Consider the following 22,166-nt stretch of genomic DNA (forward strand, 5'->3'; position numbering starts at 1 on the left):
CAGTTTATACATCCAGTTTATCTGGATATATAATGAACTTCCATTTTAGAGAATGCAACTTTGCATTTAATGACATCCTCTAGTGCTTTGATTTACAGGAGCAATTACAAGCTCTAGTTCAGTGAGAAGAGCTTATGCTTTTATCTGGATGTACTGACTGAATCAGCCTATGTTAAAGCTATGATTTTATTATATAAGATGTTAGTAATGTATGTAAACTCCTGTACTTAGCAAAAGGAAACAAGTTTTTCAGCCAGAGAAGTGCATGGATAATCTGAATGTGAAAAATTAGTGATAAAAGTTCTATCAATCCTTCCATGCAAGAGAAGTCATAAAATATAAATAACAAAAATGCCCTGTCTGTAAAAAGAGAGATCCTAGGATAAGTTGTCTGTGGTCATCGCTTGAAGCTCTTTTTTACATGTCTTAAGGACTTTCTGGCTTAAGGACATATAAATAACATCTTTTTCTTCACAGGAAAGTTTGTGATTTAAGCATGTAGTCTTTTGGTTTTGGAAAAGGGTCAGTTCTCTTTAGTTGTCAAATCTGAGAAGGTTTTCAAGGTGTGTTTTTCAGCTTTCAAACCACCACAAATAGTTACACAGCAGTTTATGAAATATGTGTTCCTTTTTGCTCTGTCTGAAGCTCCTGCAGAAAGTGGCTAAGTAAGGTCGATGGTGGAAGTGAACACCAGGTGGTACCATTTCACAGCTGCAGTTGAGGTGAGGCACAGCAAACTCTGCTGGAGCTGAACTGACCACACCAGCAGCTTTTCCCCAAGGGACGTAGGCTGCAATCACGTCCTTTTAATTTGGGTCTATTTTGTTTTTAATTCTTTTTCTGATTCTGACAGCCCATTTTTGGTTCAGAAAAGTGAAGAGTTTGATTAGCAATACTAAGCTATTACATAAAACAAAAAGTACAAGTAAATAGCAATAAAATAGTAAAGTCAACTTTACAGAAGATGAAATTTCACATGGTAAAGTTTCTTTCATAAACTGAAAGACAGTCATTTCCTGTAACTTGCCTTTGGTTTTCATTTGCTTTTCAACTAGTATGCTCACAGGATGCTAAAAAAAACATTTCGAGACACTACATCAGTGTTCCAGAGTCATGTGGTTAAAAGCAAGCTGTTTTCACTTCCTGTTTTAACGCTTCTTTAGCAATTCAGAATTCTATTTTTTACTTCAGGTACTGTGACTAGAGATTTAGCAACTCACTTGTAATAGTCTAGGAAGGTCTAGGAAGCATCTATTGCAAGCACATTAATGCATTTGAATACAGGATCAAATTCCCTGCAAAGTTTGCCCTAAAGTTTTCCCTAAAGGGCATGTTGGTCTCTGTTTTTCCTAGGAGCCAGTGTGTGAAGTTTGGAGTGGGAGATGAGGAGTTCTGACAAAAAGTATCAAAATAGATTTTAAATTCATAGCAATAGAATTAAAGATTCAACTTTAAAATCCAATTTTAAAATTGCAGATGCTGTTTTCTAGTTGATAAATGCTTAGTAGTGCAAGAAAGGTTTTGAAATACTACATGAAAATTGAGCATCTAAAGGGAGCAATAGACAATTATTTCATTACTTTATTTTTAATTTATTTGTATAGCATCTGTGAATTCGGAAGGCGATCAGAGTGACCCACTAACAGCACACAAACTTGGGTTTCATGCTGCCATTTCTACCTTGATAATGAATTATAAGCTCCACTCCAAAAGGCCAGGGTTGGGAATTGGTATTTCTGAGGTAAATCCTTCCATCTAGCAACTGTCAGCTGAGTTCTGTTAAACTGCAGAGTGTCTGAATTGTGGCATGCATCCTTTGCAGCAGGCCAGAATAGCTGTGTTAGTAGCATAATAACTCTTTTCTAGGTGAAAGGTTTCCACACCAGTATAATTTCAAAGTGAGTGTTCTAGTTTGCTTAAGCACTTAAGACACAGGTTCATTTTTACTGAAAATGAATGGTGATTTTTTTTTCCCCTCCCACAATGTTGCCTAGGAAATCTGGGACTTACCAGGCTGGAATTCTAGGTCTTCTCTTACTGGTTTGTTCACATTGTATCATTTTTGAAATTGTTATGCTTTTTTGGGCAGTGTCCCTTGGGACATTAGATTAGTCTTTAAGACTCATTTAATTTTTTGTGCTTTGCAGAGGCTGAGGCAACATGAAATGCAAGTTTTTGACTCTGCAAATGAACAAATTAATGTTCTCTGCTGAGAATGTTTACATTATAATAAAACAGCTACTAATTTTTTTTTCTTTTTGTTTCTTTCTGTTTCTTTCTTTCTTTCTGCCTCCTCTGTGTGGATCAGACTATGGCTCACCAGCTTTTAAGCAGACTGAAGTTGCTTTTGTTACATGTGTAGAATCATTGAGAAGTACTTTTGACTGAACCGTGGAGGAAGTGGAGAATGGCAGGTGTTTTGCTCCATGTCACTTAGCTCCAAAGACTTGTCTGGCAGAGAAGCTTGCATACTTCAGGCCAAACTGAAATTCTTAAACTAATGAAACCTTTCTAGTTTAAATTTTGCATATATAACAGAGTATATTTAGAATTAGAAGGTAATATGCTGCTAAATTACACTCGAGCTTGTAGACCACATTGCATAGTGACGTCACTTAGACTCTTCAGCTTTATAACTATTCATTCTTCTTTATTGTGGTGCAATCTTCTCTAATGTCCATGAGGATTTTTAGCTTAAAGGCTGAATAACTTAAAAGAGGTCGATAGTATTTAGGAACAACCAGCTGCTGTGTGACTGTAGCATTCATTAGGTTTTTAGTTTCAGACACTGAGCAGTAAACAACTGAGATTTGCCACGCAAAGCAAGTTCGAGCCCTCCAAAGCTGTACTTAAACTCTTAACAGTGTGTGGTTCACAGTTCTATGTGCCACTGCTCAGGTATTGTGACGCGTTTGAAACAAATTATACTGTATTACTGACAGAAATGTTTGATAGCTACAATGTGCTTAAAACTGTGAATTGTTTATCCTTGAACATGTTGCGAAGTATCTTGAAACAGTTCTGCTTGGGAACAGATGGTATTACCAGGCAAGAATCCAGAGAGGAATAAAAAAATATGTTAACTCTGGCCATTTTCCCAGGGGAGCAGTCCTTTTCTCTTTTTTTCTTGTGAGCATGGAAGACAAGTCTGTGGTGACACAAACTGTATTTCCACCAAATTAAAATCTGAAAATCTGATGCTTTGTGTTTTGTCACTACAGCAATAAGTAGGTTAAGTTTGCTTGTGGTTTACTTTTTTTTTTTTTTTTTTGGTTAATCGGAGAGATACCAAACTAAGGTTGGGAACTGAGAGACACGTGCACACTTTATTAAGTCTGTGAATAGTGTTGAACTAACGGCTCTTGATCTCATTAGAGAATTATGGTTTATAATAAATGTTTCAACAAAACAAGTTAGTTGAGTATTGTTTTAATCTTTTCCAGGATCAAATATGAATCGCTGTGGATTCAGAGGTTCTTCATATTTAGGGATGCCATTCAATCCCTCCAAGGTCAGTTAAGAATGTGTATGTGTAATGTTTTCAATTAGGCAATAAATGATCTTGTGTCTTTTTTGTAATGTTAACTGCATAATTACAGAATGTCTGGAAGGCAGAGAATTTTGTACTGTTAATACTGAAATGTTTGCAGAACTTTTAAGAAATGTGCATAAGAAACATACTGAAATGTTACCTAGAACTTAAATTCTCACAGCAGTGAAGAAACTGACACACAAATTGTGGCTTATCTCAATGCGGTCTCCTCCTTCTCTGGTCTTCTCTTAACAAAGGAAAACTTATCTAGCTGAAGAGTTGTCATGAGGTAGAGAAGCCAAGCAGAATAACCCTAATTAAGTGATGCAGAACGTGCTGTTCCTTGGTATCATAGAAAGGTTCAGGGTGGAAAGGGCCCTTAAGATCATCTAGCTCCTATCCCCTTGCCACAGGCAGGGACACCTTCCACTAGGCGAGATTGCTCAGGATCTCATTCAGCCTGGCCTTGGATCCTTCCAGGGATGGGGATTCCACAGCTCTGGACAATCTGTTCTAATGCCTCGCCACCCTCACAGTAAAGAATTTCTTCCTAATATGTAATCTAAACCTGCCCTCTTTCAGTTTAAAGCCATTCCCCTTGTCCTGTCACTGCATGCTCTGGTAAAAAGTCTCTCTCCATCTTTCTTGGAGGGTCCCTTCAGGAACTGGAAGGCCACAATTAAGTCACCTCAAAGCCTCCTCTTTTCCAGGCTGACAAATCCCCCAGGGATGGACACAGCATTCCGTATGGGGTCTCACAAGAGGGAGGCAGAATCCCCTCTCTTGCTCTGCTGGCCATGCTGCTTTGGATGCAGCCCAGGACACATTTGGCTTTCTGGGCTGTGAGAGCTCATGGCCAGCTCATGTCCAGCTCATCCACCAGGGCCCCCAAGCCCTTTGCTCTCGATGACTTCTGTTCTTCTCCCAGCCTGTACACTCCCAGTCTGGGGTTGTGCAGACCTGGGTGTAGTACCTTGCACTTGGTCTTGTTAAATCTCATGAGGTTCTATGACCCACTTGTGGAGCTTGTCCAGGGCCTTTAAGAAAAGTGAATCCCGTCTGCTTCCAATGTGTCTGCTGCCATGTAGGCCATCCCCCCCCAGGTCAAAAAAACTACCTAAAATCTTGGCAGTGGCACCAGCCAGGGAGGCATGTATTGATAGACTGGGCCTGAGTGTTTCTTCCAAAGTGAGTGTCTACAACTGCAAGTGTGAGTGTCTGCAACTGGTAGAAAGAAGCTCTTCCTGTGTTGAATCATGTGTATTTGACTGCACCTGATACCCACCTGGACTTAGGCACATCTGTTCATCCCTGTTTGTCACGGCGATACGAACGGATGCTTTGAAGCATCCAGTGAACTGAGGTTCAGTAGAGTTAAACTTCCATATGAAAAGAAAATGCCTTTAATAAAACACAGAAATGAGGTTAGCAGAGGCTAGTTTAGTGGTCTCACACATTTTTCGTCCCCTTTTCAGTATAATTTGATTCTTCACTCTCAAACACAGGACAGAACTGCTGTACTGCTTTAGCAGTCTTTCCTACATACTGGCCTCTACTTTCCATTTCCAGCTGTATCACTCAGTTAGCAGCTCTACAGTGTAGTATTTTAAATAGCAGTAGTAGTAGTGTATACTTTTGGAAACCTTTTTCAAATACTCCCCAGCTTCACACAAAGCTAGAAGAGTTCATTCTGGATATAGTTCTGAGATCTTGTAAAGGGCCATGAACACAAAAAGTCTGTAGGATTGGCAGAGCATTGTTTTCCCCTCCCAGCACTTTCTGGTTTTTTAATTTAATTCTCACTTTCCAATAATAAATGTTTCATAGTGAAATATTATCTTTACTGGAAATATTTGTCCATTGGTGTCTTAGGATATGTTGGCCACTACACATTTGATGTGAAGGCGTGGAATCAAGTTACCTCTAGAAATTAGCTGCAAGGTCACTATCTCTAGAAAATAGTTTGCACATAGATGTGGTTTTTATGCAAGCATTGCAGTACTTTCTTCATTGTATCTGCATTTGAGGGATTACATCTGTTTGATTTATTAGCAAAGAAAGGTGTAAAACATTTACAAAATTGTTGCTTGAAATGTTCTGAAATAACTCAGAAAAAAAGAGTTGAAAATTCACTGCCATGACTCTGGGATGTGTTTATGGTCATATAATTTTTCTTTTTTCAGTATTTAAAAGTGTTCTATTAAGTCTGCCATGAAAAATATTTTTTTAAAAAGCTTGTAAGCATTTTGGATTTGCATTGACATTTACTATCTATTACATGCCACTACAGTGATTTCATTCTTGAACTCTAGGAAAGTGATAGCCAAATCTATTCAGTCCCTAGGGGCCCTTCAAAATAATAAAAAAAAGTGAGGGTTATGTTAGAATATCCAGCTTTGCTAAATCTCTGAAGAGCATGTCATTTGGGTTTGATTTGGGAGTTGTGGTGTTTTAGCTGTTGCCTTTGAGGTGTTTGACAGTCGTGTTCTTTGCAGCTTTTTGGGACAGAAGCAAAAGTTGAAACAAAAGCATATCCACTTCACCAACTCACCACACAGCCCTCACAAACTGTGACAGTCTTACTGTGAATGAAGGTTAAGAGTGACTCCTCTATCATCACATTCAAAACATGATTACTTTTAGGATTAGAAAATAATTGTATACTGAAATGGCTCCAGATTTTGAAGTGTCTCAGATTTGCTGTTACTGCAGTTTAAACTAGCTTTTAATTTAGGGGTGAAAAGTCTCCTCAAAGTTTCAGGTAGGCCTAAGTCTTTTCAGTATGTTGAAAGTGTTGTGATTCAGTTTTAGTATGTTAAAAGTGTTGTGAATTAGAATTTAGTTTTCAATAGCTGCAACTTTTATGTAAGATTGTGGTAATTAACATAAGCTTTCACTTGGGGGAAAAAAAGATATCTTTAGTGTTCCTGACATGACATTGTATTTTCTCAAGGCTGCAACACTGATACTGGTGAAAGATGAATGGTTATAAATATTTTTCAGAGTTAATTAAAATAATAACAATAAATAGAATATAAAAGTAATTGTAAGATAAAAATAAATACTGTAAAGACCCAGGTAAGCCTGGGCCAAAATATCTCTGTACTCCATATTTTTTTTATTTTAAACAAACATCTCTGTATTACATGTTTAGAGGTCCCGTGCAACATGGTCTACTGAAAAGCCTCTCTTTGCAAGGGGAATTGCAACAAGATGACCTTAAGGTCCCTTCCAACCCGGGGCATTTTGTGGTTCCACAAAGTGAGGCATGGCAAGGTCTTGCAGAATAGTTTTGAAACTATTAAAGAGATATACAGAAGCAGAGTTACTTTGAATTGGTGGCTAGATACTACATTTGCCAATGTGCTGTAAGTTTTAGTCAAATTAGCTAAATAGCTAAAATCATGTGCTTTAGATGCACTTAAGTCATTATGACATGAAAAAGACGCCTCTAAAGCTGAGGCTACGCATGTGCAAGTGAAAACCCCTACCAAATGAACACCTGCAAAGTGTGTTGTGAAATACATCAAAGCACGCAAAAGGTAGATTGTCAAATAGCTATTAAGTAGGCATTTCTTTAGAAATTAGATAACTACATACTTGTGTATTTTGAAAGCTTAATTAAGCTTCTTGGCTGTAACCAGGTGTGTTGAGTTGGTGGACTTAGCACTCAGCACATACTCTGTGCAAACATGTCAAAACCACTTCACTCCGTGTGCGGATTGGCACCTGCTTGAAGGAGCCCTGTCTTGAAAGTGGGACTGTGCCTGTGCAGGTGCATGTTTAGTAGCATTCTTTATCAGTGTTTGAAGAGATCTTACCCGTGCTTCTGCAGCAGAGTTTCTTGGCTCTGCAGTGGTCACTGGAAATTCTTGGTGGCCATGAGTTATGTTTTAATGGCTGTTCTAATAGATATACTAGGGAACACTGTCACATCACTGAGCCAAGTTTAAATGTTTGAAAGCTTCCCCCCAGCTTAAATCTTTTAACTGTTAATTATTTTAAAAAAGGCTGAGATTGTGAAGAACATGATGGTAATTCCAACAGAATAGAACTGTTTACTCATCTCTGAGATCTAAGTAAACCTATTTCCTGTGGGACCTACAGACTTAGTTCTTACAAAAGGCAAAGTGCATAGAGAACAAACCCTGGCCATACCCCTTTGTTGTTTTCTCAGAGTATGTTTGCACCAGTGCATTAGCTCACGTCAGTAGAGTGCACTTAACAAAAGCAATTCAATGTACCCTATATGTTTATTTAATGTGTAGGGTAGGAGACAATAATGGGAGCACTGGCAGTACAGGGATGGGAGTGGGAGCTGTTGAGATTTGTAATGACACCTCAAGAGAGGGTCTAGGGCTAGAAATAAGGGAGAGGAGGTGCAACTCTCAGCACATACACTCCTGTTCTCCTTCACTTTTATCTGTTACCAGCTTTTTCAGTGCTGCTGAACCCATTTCACCCTGTTTTCTGCCTCTGTTTCCCAATTGTCTTTGATTCCTTTGAGTGAAAGTCTCTTGCTGTCCAGTGGGTAATAACAATTTTTCTACCACTATCTTACTAGAAGCAGAGTTTTTTGACTTTGGAAATAAGCATGACTTGCCTGAAAAATACCAATTACACATAACATAATATTAAATTTGGTTTTATATACTGCTTTTTTTTTGTGTTTTTAGGATGAATTGCAACTGATTAGGCAATAATGCTGATAAAATATCATTTAAAAATCTTTCTCTACTACTCAGTATTGAAATAGCTTTTACTGTGTATAAAATAGTTATTTTCCAGTTGCTCCAAACTGAACTATCCCAAGTATCCACAGTCATCTTTTCACATGTGGTCTCTGTTTTCATGAAGTGGTACAGTCCAGTATGGGCCTATAAAATACCATAAAGAAAAACAGTAGTTTTAGCACAGCTGTATCAATCCCTTCCCCATTTCTATGACAAGTATTGTGGGACTAGTCAGCCTTTAACTATAATTTTTGCTTCTCAGTTGACATTCAGTGATCCTTGTGAGTACGTTCCAACTTAGGATATTGTATGCTTCTTTAATTATTTGGTATATAAATACTTTGAATTCTGGTTATTATTTTAAAATAGAAACAAAAGTGGGTAAGTGGCTAATTTGGTATTGCTTCAGTTGTCAGAGAGATTACTAATAATCTCTCATACTGCTTTCTCCTTGTAGATCATTATGGTGTAAAATCTCTGCTGAGGGACCTCCAGAGTTTGGCTGTTTAAGAGTGCTTTCCCAGCTGACAGAAAGCTAATGCCCAGTGGTGTGTCAGTAGAAACCTAGGTACAGTTGAGGACATCCCATTTTTTCCTTAATCGTTTCACAAATGGAGCTCTTGGGAAAGCTTTTTTCCAAAGGTTCCTGTTGACCAAGTGTTTACAAGAGCAGCAGAGTTATGCAGTAGCTTAGTTTGATAAGGAAAGCTGAGCAGAGTTGGATGAGGAAAGCTGAGCAGGATACCTTCAGTTTAACCATAATGAGTGAAGGGAAAAGTTATTTGTTTACCTCTTACCTTAAAAGAAAAAAAAAAAGAAGAAAAAAGATTTGCTGTAGTGTAAGCTCTTGTGATGTTTCAATATTTCTATTTTTTTCCTCCTTTTTTAGGGTCCAGGTATATCTCATCCCTATGATAGTGGGCACATAGCAATGACTTACACAGGACTATCATGTCTGGTTATTCTTGGAGATGATTTAAGTCGAGTAAATAAAGATGCCATACTGGCAGGACTGAGAGCTCTCCAGCTGGAGGATGGAAGGTAAAAGATATTTTATATGCTGCAACTCCCACTACCCACATGTAGAATGAAATGTGAGAAACATGGTTTTTATAGAAGTAGCTATAATCTTTTTGTTCTATTAGAAAAATAGTTTGATTGGTAGTCACATGAGTCATAGAACACATGCTGGCTTTTTGGAAGTAGTTAAGTCATCAGAGGGCACTAACTAGCTCTTTGAACCAAATGGGGGCTTGCCAAGCAGCAAATCCTAGAAGAAAAAATTAAAAGTTTATTTATTGTCACGGGTAATTCAACATTTACCTATTTTTGTATATCGTAGAAGCATTTAGGTTGTAAAAGACCTTTGACATCATGAAGTCCAACTCTTAACCCAGCACTGCCAAGTGCAGCACTAAACCATGTCCTTAAGTGCCACACCTACATGTCTTTAAAATACCTTCAGGGATGGTGACTCCACCATTTCCCTGGGCAGCCTGTTCCAGTGCTAGACAACCCTTCTGAGGAAGGATTTTTTTCTAATACCTAATTTAGGTGACTAACGTAGTCACCTGCTACAACTTGAAGCCATTTCCTCTGTCCCACCTTGCCACCTTTCAGGTAGTTGAGTGATAAGGTGTCCTCTCAGTGTTCTTTTCTCCAGGCTGAACAGCCCCAGCTCCTTTGGCTGCTCCTCATCAGATTTGTGATCCAAACTCTTCCCAGCTCCACTGCCCTTCCCTAGCACCTCAGTGGTCTTCCTTGTCTTGAGGGGCCAAAACAGAACACAAAGCTAGAGGCATGGCCTCACCAGTGCCCAGTACAGGGACGTGGTTACTGCCCTGGTTCTGTTGGCCACTTTCTGATGCAAACATCCAAATCAGGGCATTCATCATCATCTTAAGAGTCTCTGAGATAGTGCAAAAACAACCCAGATACAAAAATTTTTAAATGTTCATAGAGTTTGGTGTGATTGAAACAATAAATAATTAAAAACTGATTCACCATTTGTATTAGAAATCGTAGTATGAGCAATTACATTTATACATACCTGGGAAACTGGTCCTCAAGTTACAGTAAGGAAAGCCTTGTGAGCTATTAGGATTCCTAGGAAGTCAAAGAATTCTGCCCAAAAGAGATAAAACGGTAAGTCATGCATCGGTATATACTGTAATAGATGAAAGACTGTAAGCATAGACATCTTGGAATAAATGAACACCAGTATTGTTATGTTGCTGGAAACAGTTGCTCAGGCTCCTAAATGTTAGAGTTCTAATGCATTTTACTTGGCTTAGAATCACATCTTCTAAAAAGAAAATCTAGTGTAGCTTTGGGTTATATTTATGAGACTACTGTAAACTAATCTTTTAAGAAAACACTGTGTAATTCTTGGAACCACATTTCATATTTTCTGGTCTAACAGGCGAAACAGTGTTTAAAGACAGAAATGTTTCTTTCAGTTTCTGTGCAGTGCTGGAAGGAAGTGAGAATGATATGAGGTTTGTGTACTGTGCTTCCTGTATCTGCTACATGCTCGATAACTGGTCAGGCATGGATATGAAGAAAGCAATAGACTACATTAGAAGAAGTATGGTGAGTGTTCACAAAGCGTTGCTTCTTCCTATGCTTTAAGGCTTTAAGCTTTTTTTCTTAACTGTGGCTAAAAAAAAGTCTGTCCAAACTGTGTTACAGTAATTTCTTTATTTTTTCTTCCTGCTCTAGTGAGTTGAGAATTACAAAGTACATTGGTTTTTTGCATTTGTATTTTCATTAAAATGCTTGTGCTAGCAAGATAATTTTATTTGGTGTGTTTGTTCATTGCAAATTGTATTAAAAAACCTCTTTATTTAAAATAATTAAACAACTGAAAGCAAGTTTTTGAAAACTAAGGTGTGATGTTTGTGTAAATTAGAAAAAGTGCATAAAGCACTTGGAAAAGTGTACCAATAAAGTCCTCATATTTCATTGAGCTGTAGTACTGCTTTTTAAAAGATACACAGATTCAAATAAACTAATTATTGACTTCAGTTCATGCTTAAGTGTTTCCAGTCATGCACTTCATAATTTATTTATTAGATACTTGTAATGAAAAAATATATTCACGAGGACGTACACTTTTTTTTCTATGTCTGTGCAAATTGTCTTCGTATTTGATTGGAGTAAAGGAGATTTCCATTATTTTTCATGTTGTTACATTAGTTTAATTGCATTAATCATTTTCAAAGATTGAAACACAGTCTTTTAAGGAAGCTGAGCAAACTTGAAAATTGCAGTTCCCTTAGTGTGAGTAAACACAGATTAAACTCTTGTGGTCCACAAAGAAGACCCAAATTTATGATGACACACAACTTCTGTTGTAAATTACTGTTTTCAGTAGTTACTGTCAGCAGCAAGATCGTAAAATTTATGTGAGAAACAAGTTTAAAACAAGACTTCAAAATCTCCTGCTTCAGACCAAGTTGCTTTTTATTTGTTGTTTATTTTTAAAGGAGGTACTTGGATGTCTTAGTATTTCTTACTGTACACCTCAAGAAGCGTTCTGGCACACTGCCACAGTCCTGGACAGACTGAGATGATCAAGGCCAGGGCTCAGTCATACAAGGATAGGGACCTGCAGTCTGTTCACACCCTACTAGCACCTTTTATCCCATTTCCCCCTCTGTTTCCCCTTGCTTGTTCTTCCCCAGTCTGATTTGATACTTCTGTTTCTTACCACTGACCCTTTCCCTATCCATCGCATAGTAAGTTATGCTCACCCCTGCGTTCCCCAGAAAGCAGTCCATGAAAAGTGTGTTTCTATGCAGTCCTGGAATCTTCCTCCCCTCCATCCCATAAGAGCCCTTCTCCCATAGTTGGTAGCTTACCTTAGTTAGCATGGGTTCTCAGCATGACAATATCCTTGCTGAATCCTTTCAGTGGGTTTCACCCAAGGACAGTGATGTATCCATTCTCCTTTCACAGTCTGAGAGAGGAGCTTAGGCAGGGTGCTTGCTCCTACTGATTAGCTTGGGAGTATTCTTCGTCCTCTGATCATTTCTGGACCTTAATGTTTACTGAGATCGGTCTTTAGTCAAATAGGTTGGCAGAGTTACCATGGGAGAATCAAGTGTTACAAAAGAATAGAAAACAAAACCCGAGGGCAAAATCCTCATTGTAGTTCTGTACATCACATTGTCTGTTAGTTAACCTTGTGAACATTTGAGTGCAGTTTTGATCCCAAAGTAGATGGTGGAACTCGGAACGGGACAAAGAAAGTTGAGTTGAACTGTGAAAGGTATGAAACAGCTTCTGTAAAAAGAGTATTTAATATAGTAGGAGTCTTTATTCTGGAAATCAGATTGTTAACTGGAGTGTGACAGAGATATCTAATGTAACAGGCAGCAGTGAAAAATAAAGAGAGGGAGAAGCAACTGTTTCTTTCTAAGACAGAACAGACAGAGAACTTCAGATAAGGCCATTAACAAGCCTATTCTGAGGCCAGGGCAGGTAAGTGAAGATTTTTTGAAAGTTTAGAGCTTTGAAGTGGTACTGGAGATTGATTGTGTAGTGTGGTCTTGAACCAAATTTAAACTTCGCTTCTAGAGCTTAGAATCAATTGTTGCACCTGCAAATTCCAGTCATTATGTTCCTATTGGAAAAATAGGTATCATTTAAAAAAAAAACGTAATAATTGAAGCCATACCATGGCAAGACATCTTGGAAGGCCTCCTACTAATGCTTCAGTTCACCAGTAAAGTAGAACTAAGTCTTGGCATGGTCAAAGCTCAGAAGACACTGTGACTTATCACAAAGGTTGTGTCTTTTCCTGGCTAGCTCAGGGATTAACTTAGATAGATCCTATAAGCAATGCTCTGTAGGGAGCAGTAATTGCAGCATGTAGAAATGTGCAGTAAGACACACTGTATTTTTATCCAGGTTTACTGTGAATTGGTAGGTAATCTACACTGTGTTCAGTAGGACTTCTTTAAACCACTTGTGTGCTGTGAATTCACTGCAGAGCTGGTATGCAAATGTACACTGGTTCTGTCTGTGTTTACTGGGTTTTCACTCCTTGGCCCACCAGTATTTCTGTGAGTTAATTCAGTTGCAATGTGGGTGGCAATTCTAGGAAAAGACCCAAAACCTTTGCATCCTGCTTGGTCACATTTAGAAGCTGTGAATGTGTCTGAAGAAGTCTCAAGACAGTCAGGGAGTAGCCCATTGTGAAGATCATTTCACAGCAGTGGTTGTTCTTTTCTTTCATTCATTAATCTCTTTCCACCACTTTCCTTGAGATGTATTTCAGCTTAATTACCTATCACAGTAGCCAGATATTTCTTAAAGTGTATCTCATAAATAAAGGCAATGACTGTGAAATGTGGCATCCAAGAATGTTAGCTTGATTTCTCTCATTAAGGTTTTGTAGATGGTGCTAGAACTAACCTATACAATGGAACAATTTAAAGTAAATTCTATTTGAGGTTATTTCATTTGCTACTCCTTGTGTAACTAACTATACCATTAATAACTATAAGCTTTATTGTAAATGCTTATTCCCATTTCGCTACAATATCACCTCATTCTGTCTCTTTAGTTACAGAAAAAAAGGGATTGCATTGCTCAGTACCAAACGGCTTTGACCGGAAGGTGTGGTTTTGATTTACTGTTGTGTGTCACTCGTGTGCACCTAGATGAGGCATATGACAATTAACAGAACTTCTTTCAGGTTTTCAAATTGCCGTACATGTGAAGTACAACTGATCTGGATTGAGAATAATGTAACTGGTTAACCGCAGTACTCTTTGTCATAAGCTTGTGGATTTTTTAGCTTATTCTTTGGAATTTGTTGCCTTTAGTGATGCAGTATAAGAATTGTGACATACAATTCACTACAGCTGAATGAGGAATTGCATTTGTTTAGTTAGGCATGTCAAGAACAGCAAGAGATTGGAACATAAACCATGTTTAAAATGTTAAAAAGAATTGCATCTTCATATAGAATAGATAGCCTTCTTCTTGTTGTTCGACTAAAAATGTCTTCATACAATGCTGATCACAAAAATAATTATTGACCAGTTTTATTGTCAGTAAAATAGTCAGATTTCAACACACAATTTTTAGCAGTGTAGAGCAACTCTTGTCTTTCACATTCAAAACTCAGATATATCACTAATCAAAAGACAGCAAACACTAGAATGCTGAGAATTTGAGTGACTTCCAGAGACTGAATAACACTGTTCTTTGCAACAAAAATATTTTTTTTAGGTAGAGATATTGCAAGAAGCTTTTAAAATATCATCTGCTTCTTCTAGTGTAGTGTTCTTCAAATGCACTTGTATTGGTCTGTTGATACGTGTAAACTGGTTGTAAAACTTGTAGACTTTGAAGTGAAGATTTTACTGAACTGTATTTTCACAATTCCTGAGGATAGTATTTATCTATGCAGTTTTCATGCTGCAATAATCAAGAGCTCCTTTTGCATGCAGTTTCTGGAGTTCAGAAGGACCAAGAAATAAAAGTAGTCCCTAGCTCTTTAAGGCACACAAGTCCCCAGAGAGCAGCTGCTGTCTGTAAATAAATAGGTGTCAGTTAGCCAAGGGTCAGCTATTGTTTATTAGAGTTTAAAGCTGATTGTACAGCCCAACATAGTAGTGTCTGGGATGCACACTTAATAGCTTTTTTCTAGAGCTAATGACTTTGTCATACATAAAGCAAGCCACTTCCTCTTAAAATTGCTGCTTGTAGAGTTAATTAGCTTTGCCAATCAGCTTGCCTTTTCTTAGCAATAAATGCATCTGTGGAGCGTGGTAGCACATTTGTATTGCATTCTCAAAAGGCAGTGAAAAAGGAAGAGTTCACATTGTGTGCTTTAACATTCAGAAGTTCATAGAGATTACTAAAATTTACTGGTTCAACCCTGAAAAATCAAGCTGCAGCTTGAAGTGTATGTATCAAATATAAAACTTGCAGCAACAACTCAAAACTAGGAATACAGTTTTAGTGTAGCTTCTGTGTCATCTTCTTCTGTTTACTTTTTTTCCCTCAATGTCAGCTTTAAAAGCCGATAGACAAAATAATCCTTCGGTAATTTCTAAAGATACGATAGTCCTGTAGCCATTCTTTGGTTAGGACTGTGGGAGTCATTATTGGTTTGTCATGGTGTCCTGTATCTACTAGCCAGTGTTTTAGAGAAGACATGAGAAAATCACAGTCAGCACCTGGAGGATGTGGGGGAAAGATTTTTGGAGCTTTGTGTCTGATCATATACTGATCCAGTCCTTAATTGAGCAGTTGTTGTAGAATACGTAGGGCCTATGTAAGTTAACTTCAAGAGTTACTCCTCATTGTTCCTACTAAGTAATGTGGTGTTTGTTCAGAGATAATTCATTAAGTATTCTATGAACTCTTGTAAAATAAATATTTTCCATTTTATGAATAATTTCTTTTGTGATGATCTTTTGTTTCTTTCCAAGAAAAATGATTGAATGGATTTTTAGGGAAGAAAGATTATTATTCTTACATATACCTATGTTCCTAGATTGCTTGTGAGAGACATGAACTATGATTCTCCTGGTGCATTGTCAAACTTGAGTTTCCCCTTCTGTTGCACTTAACAAAGTGGATTTTCAGCACTGTAGTGGTATTTTTTAACAGTAATATTTGAAAGGCCAATTTAAGTTTATTTGAATGCATGTTATAATTTTCTTCTTACTTCTGGTTCCCTTCTCACTGTTTTTTAAAGCCTGATGTACTTGCTTCTTACTAAAGAATTGCTTGGATTTAAGTATTCTACGCATAGTAGTACTTTGTATTTTACCTCTTTTTTAATGTTAAACTGCTCTTGGATTTAGAGACAGATTAAGTTACCCGTTTAATTCTGTTTTGTTTTGATTGCATATGCATTTTTTTTTTCTTTTTATACCTGCATTACATGGGAGTTTTTTTGTGGCTTACCCTTTTTCAGGTTTCTAACATGTCACAACTAAAATTAATTCCATGGAAGTCATAAAAACTTAGTGCATTGAAAAAGAGCTGATTTGTTAACTGTGTTGTGCCAAGAACTTATGGAGGTTCAGAATTTAATGAGGTTAAATTGTGGCAATGATCTGATGATAATTTTGCTGGTAAACTAAGAATTGCAATGTCTATCAAAGTGCTGTGGTTCTAAAGTAACTGCTTTGTGGGATTTTTTTTTTTTCTTCAGTCTTATGATAATGGCCTGGCACAGGGAGCTGGACTGGAATCTCATGGTAAGAATGTCAAAGTGTTCTGCACCTTTCAGAGTGGTATTGAAAATGCTATAGGAGGTGCAGGGTATGCCATACCTTTCCTTCTTTTCTGACTTTTAAGGAAGTTGTGTGAGGAGGAGCAAATCCAAAACATACCTCCAAATACCACTTCTTCCTTTAGATCTAGATTATCTGAACAGACAGGCTTTTTTTAATCACTCCCATTAATCTTATCTCATGAGTGTTTTGTTGAAAGGTGTTGCTTGTAGTTCTCAGATGTTGCTGACAGAGCAAACTTTTTCCACATGCGCCATTGTGACTCTGAGGATTTTATCTGCAAGAGATTTTGTGTAATGTAACTGATCATTTCCAATTTCAACAGCTTTGGTAAAACATAGAAACATTTCCTCTGATAGATACAGCATCTTGTGGGTTGTGGGTTTAAATCTTGAAGTAACAGTTAATTGTTGTAAATAGTTGGTAGATCTGAATATAGGAATCCCCAAGAGACTGCTATTTTTAAACAAAATGTTTCTATGCCATAATGTAGCAGTCTGCTTGTGACAGAGGAGTTTTTGGCTTTTAGGTGACTGATACTCTACCTAGTGCTGTGGTCTGTTTGACTGATTGGTCCAAGGTTGGACTTGATGATCTTGGAGGTCTTTTCCAACCTAAATGATTCTATGATCCTATCAAATGTTTGTTATCTTTACCCTTAGTATTGAGCTTCAGTAGGATTTTGTCTGTTTCCTTCTTGCTGGATGAATAAAGCTGAAAAATTTAAATTATACTCCTGGGTATTAAAACAATTGGTTAATTAACTTTCTGTAGAATGTTAGTGATAACAAATAGCAGTACTTGAACACTGCATTTCAGCATCAGAGTGAAAATAATCTTACAGTTCCTGGGGTCATCCAGCACCAGGGTATTATAAGGAACTTTGGGGTCCAAGTCTTCTGTCAGTAGCTTGCTTATGGTCTTTCCTGCCCTCTGATTTTATCATATCAAGTATTAGACTCAAAATAAAGTTTGATGGGCTTTAAAAAGTGGTGACTGGGCTACACAAAGAACATGAGTTTATCTTTTTTACTGCGAAGTTTCCTTGACAGCAAAAAATTCCTTAGAAGCACAATTTGTATGTATTGCAAGCATGAGAGCCCAGGAGTCTTTTCCTCTTATTAACTGTGCACTTTTTTTTTTTTTAATATAATTTTAGTTTGGATTTTCTTTTTCCTTCTGCTCTCCAGACACTTCTTTCTGTTTATATTCTCTGGGGGATTGTGTCTGAGGCTGGCTTTGGCATCTCTGCTTCAGTCTGATTGCTGGCATTCCAATAGCTTTCTTTTTTAAGTTACCAGTGAAGAAATATTTCTGTTGCAATTCCATTTACTTGTTTCTGGACTGCTGCTAATGTAAATTGCATAGCATTGTAAGAAGAAACATGAAAATGAGCTGGTTTATTTCTACAAGATATGGGTTGAGGCGTTCCCCCCCACCTTTGACATACCTGCTGAACTAGAATGTTCTTATTTATTTGGATTTTAGACTTAAAATTTACTTCTTCATACTTTTAAAAGTCCATTGATTTAATAGCTGAGTTAAAGTTCTCACTGAGATCATACAGGCTTTAGAAAATCTGTGTGTCAAAACATAGCAAACCCTGTTCTCTCTTCACAGGGGGCTCTACATTTTGTGGTATTGCATCACTGTGTTTGATGGGCAAACTGGAGGAAGTTTTTTCAGAAAAAGAGCTGAACAGAATAAGAAGATGGTGTATAATGAGGCAACAGAATGGATACCATGGACGACCCAACAAACCTGTAGACACTTGCTATTCCTTTTGGGTGGGAGCAACATTGAAGGTAGTGTACAGAACAAGTGTAGGGAATAGTTATTGACTTGTTTTGATTTCTTTTAGCGCTATTTTCTTTGTTTGAAAGCGTTAGATATTTGACACAAGTGCACCGATATGCACCAATGACTATAAATGTCTTTCCTCTTGCAAAAATGTCAGAAATGGAGGTTTGCCAGATAAGTGCTACCTGTGCTGTTACTGCTTATCTTAAAAATAGGCACTATATTCTAGTGTTAAAAATATACTAAGACTTAGTTAAGACTTTGTGTTAAAAGTATAGTAAGACTTATATTACTGTTACAATCTAATTTCTTTTCAGCTCTTGAACATATTCCAATATACAAATTTTGAGAAAAACCGAAATTACATCCTGTCAACTCAAGATCGCCTTGTTGGTGGGTTCGCCAAGTGGCCAGACAGCCATCCAGGTAAAATAACTTCTCAAAATTGCATTGAGTGTGTTCTAGGTAAGAAATAAATTCCAGCATACATCTGAGACGTGTAAGGGAAACTGTATCCTTCAAAAAAAATACCCAGAAAAGCAAAAAAACCCAACCAACCAAACAAAACCAAAAAAACCTCAAAATATAAAAGGGTTTTCATTCTTGAAGTAGGAAGAGGGAGATGAACTTTTTCCTTGTTCCACCACAGAGGAAGTGAGCTGTTGTTGTTTAGATTACTGTTAAAAGAGTATTACTGTCTGTTTAGTATGTGTTTAACTGTTCTGCTTAAAGGAATCTCTGTGTTGTAGGAATGTCTGTAAATTGAGTTTAATATATCAAAATATTTGTTTCTTTAGTAAATTAATAATTTAACCATATTCAGAAGTCATTGATATCTATAAAAACAGTCAAAATGTACACAGTTATGTACTGTGATTTACAGATTGTGTTTATACAAGTATGTCTGAGAGTTGTTATGCTTTCAGAAGTGGATAATTTGAAGTAGTGAAAAAACTCAAAAGGATGTTAAAATCTTTTAATTTTCAAAGTTGTTAGAATTCAATTAAGGTATTGCAAGCTTCTGAAAACAAAGCTTGTGCCAGTAGTGTTTTCAGTGCCCATGGCATTTTGTACGGGGGAGATAAACAGTCTTTGTAAACTGACCAAATAAGATAAAAATTTAGTCATAATAGTCTATTTAGAATCTGTGCCCTGGTATTTATCTGTTGATGATTTCATTTAGAGCAACAGTTCAGAATTTTTCAAGGTGAACCCACAGTGAAAATACAGTGCTTGTAATAGATTTGCTTCTGCCTCTTCCCTGAAAACCAATTTAGTATTTCTGGGGAATTTAGATGTATTTCCTCCTCATCATATAGATTTAACAGTATCATTTGGAGGGAGTTTTTTGGTTTATCTTAATGAAACATTTGCCTTGTGAGTCAGAGATTAGAAAAGTCTATTTCAAATACCTATCATGTGTTAACCTGTCTTAAACTTAATTTCCATTTATGACAAGGTTATCCCCCTAGATTACCAAGGGAAGCCAGTTGATGTAAACTGAGGCTTTCAGTAGTGTTCCTTCCAAGATCCTTCTGGACAAACTGTCCAGTACATGTCACCTCGAGTGCTGGGGGCAGTTCTGGTGCCACAACACAAAAAAGACATTGAGCTGTTAGAGAGTGTCCAGAGGAGGGAAACAAGGCTGGTGCAGGGCCTTGGGGTGAAGCCGTGTGAGGAGTGGCTGAGGTCACTTGGTCTGTTCAGCCTGGAGAAGAGGAGACTGAGGGGAGACCTCACTGCAGCTACAGCTTCCTCATGTGGGGAAGAGGAGGGGCAGACACTGATCTCTGCTCTGACAGTGACAGGACATGAGGGAGTGGCCTGAAGTTGCATTAGGGAGGTTTTGCTTGGATATTAGGAAAAGGTTCTTCATCCAGAGGATGGTTGGGCACTGGAACAGGCTTTTCAGGAAAGTGGTCATATCACCAAATTGAGAGGGTTCAAGAAATTTTTGGACAATGCTCCCAGGCATGTGGTGTAACTCCTGGGGTGTCCTATGCAGAGCCAGGAGTCAGACTTTGATCGCCTTTGTGGGGTCCTTCCAACTAAGGCTATTTTGTGATTCTATGATTCTGACTTTTAGTACAGTTGTGACTGTTTGAGATAAGATTTTAAAAAGGCAAGACAAATAATAATTGTTTTTCTTTGGTCTTTGTGTGCATGCTTGTGTATTTTCCAGGCTTACTGTAGCATTTTTTCCTCAGGCAGATGGTGGCATAAGTCTGTGCTCATATTTTGAAAGAAAAAGTAAAAAGTGCAGTTCTGATACAAAGAAAGACTATAAATCGAGATTACAAAGATAGCTTCTGTGTTTTCATTGTTACAGATACGCAACTGAGCTTCCTGCAAGCTCAGTCTCATATCTGAACGGCAAGTTGTCTTTTGATCATGTTGACACTATAAAGATAACTAAGACTTAATCAGAATTGAATTTTTGAATTCTGTGGCTCCTACTTTATAAAAGCTCTGTTTAAAATGGGGACTCAAGCTGTTTTTGCTGTGCAGTAATGTTTTAAAGAAGAAGACTAGAAGAAATTTCAGAAGACAGTCAACTACTGGTGATAATCTATGTGTTATATGGACTTGCAATATTAACAAGTAACTCTTTCCAGCTGATTATTCAGGGAAATAATATTTTGTAGTCTTGCTGTGTTCCCATGCTAACAGACATCAAAATACTGTTGGTTGTGGAGGCCACTAGCATTATTATTTAACACAGAACTGACAGGACAAGAAGAAACAGCCTCAGGTTACACTGGAGGAGATGTAGATTGTATAGTAGGAAACATTTCTTTACCAGAAGGGTTGTAAACATTGGAACACGCTACTCAAGGCAATGTTTGAGTCGCCATCCCTGGAGAGACAATATGGCACTTAGGGACAGGGTTTAGTGCTGGTCTTGGCAATGTTAGGTTAAGCATTGGAATCTGATCTTAGAGGTCTTTTCCAGCCTAAATGATTCTGTGATCATTTTAGTGGGATACTAAATTATTGACACCTACATAGAGTGCTACATGTTGAGCTTTTTCAAGGGGCAGATGAAATTCCCATCATCTTCCTATCTTTCACCTGTGATTTCAAGGGCAGCTGATCCAATCTAATAGCTTGCTGCTACCCAGAGGAGGCAGACTCAGCGAGCTGCAACCCTGGTGTAAGGTGGACATCAGGAGCAGCATGGAACAGGAGAATAAGAGTATCCCATTTTGGTGGCAGTCATCTCTTGATCAAGCTGCATGAATTCCCATCCTTAGGATAATCACTGAGGAAAATGGGAAACTAGGAAAAGTAATGCCTTCTTCACTTTCTCTTAAGTCTTGCTGTTGGCAGCTATTTCCACTAATTTTGTTGCTTCCGTAGTTAGCTGCTCATAAAGTAAACGGCCAAAAAATGCTTGCAATTAAAAAAAAACTTGCTTTCTGGACTGGTTATTTTCAGATACTTAAATCCTTTTGCTTTTTGGCTGTGTCACTCAGAAAAAATGAAGTAGTGCACAACTTGTTATAAAAGAAGTTTGGACCTTAGTTCATGCTGGTAACTCTGGGCAGAAGTGTTTTGCTTCCATCAAAACTCAAGTTTAAAATACGGTACCTAATGATTTGTTTTCCTTGTTTGTAATTACTCTGAGGTGTTTGAATATGGGCTAAATATTGGCTGTTACAGCCTGAATTTTTTTTTTTTCTTTTTCTGTCTTTCTTTCAGATGCTTTACATGCCTACTTTGGGATCTGTGGTTTGTCATTAATTGGAGAATCTGGTATTTGCAAAGTTCATCCCGCCCTAAATGTAAGCACAAGAGCATCAGAGCGTCTTCACCACCTTCATCAGATCTGGAAAA

The 22,166-nt window shown here is 37.7% G+C and overlaps 1 protein-coding gene across 1 annotated transcript in view; it reads left to right on the forward strand.

Annotated features, from left to right (window-relative positions):
• Positions 1 to 22,166, forward strand: part of PGGT1B (protein geranylgeranyltransferase type I subunit beta) — a 36,449-nt gene that overhangs the window by 9,978 nt on the left and 4,305 nt on the right. Inside the window, 7 exon segments of the mRNA XM_039733130.1 lie at positions 3,444 to 3,511; positions 9,155 to 9,306; positions 10,725 to 10,857; positions 16,448 to 16,493; positions 18,150 to 18,334; positions 18,647 to 18,755; positions 22,032 to 22,166. Of these exon segments, the coding sequence (XP_039589064.1) occupies positions 3,444 to 3,511; positions 9,155 to 9,306; positions 10,725 to 10,857; positions 16,448 to 16,493; positions 18,150 to 18,334; positions 18,647 to 18,755; positions 22,032 to 22,166 (828 nt within the window).

Source organism: Passer montanus, unplaced genomic scaffold (genome assembly GCF_014805655.1).
Source record: "Passer montanus isolate IOZ18808 unplaced genomic scaffold, ASM1480565v1 scaffold83, whole genome shotgun sequence".
In the NCBI taxonomy this organism is placed as follows: domain Eukaryota; kingdom Metazoa; phylum Chordata; class Aves; order Passeriformes; family Passeridae; genus Passer; species Passer montanus.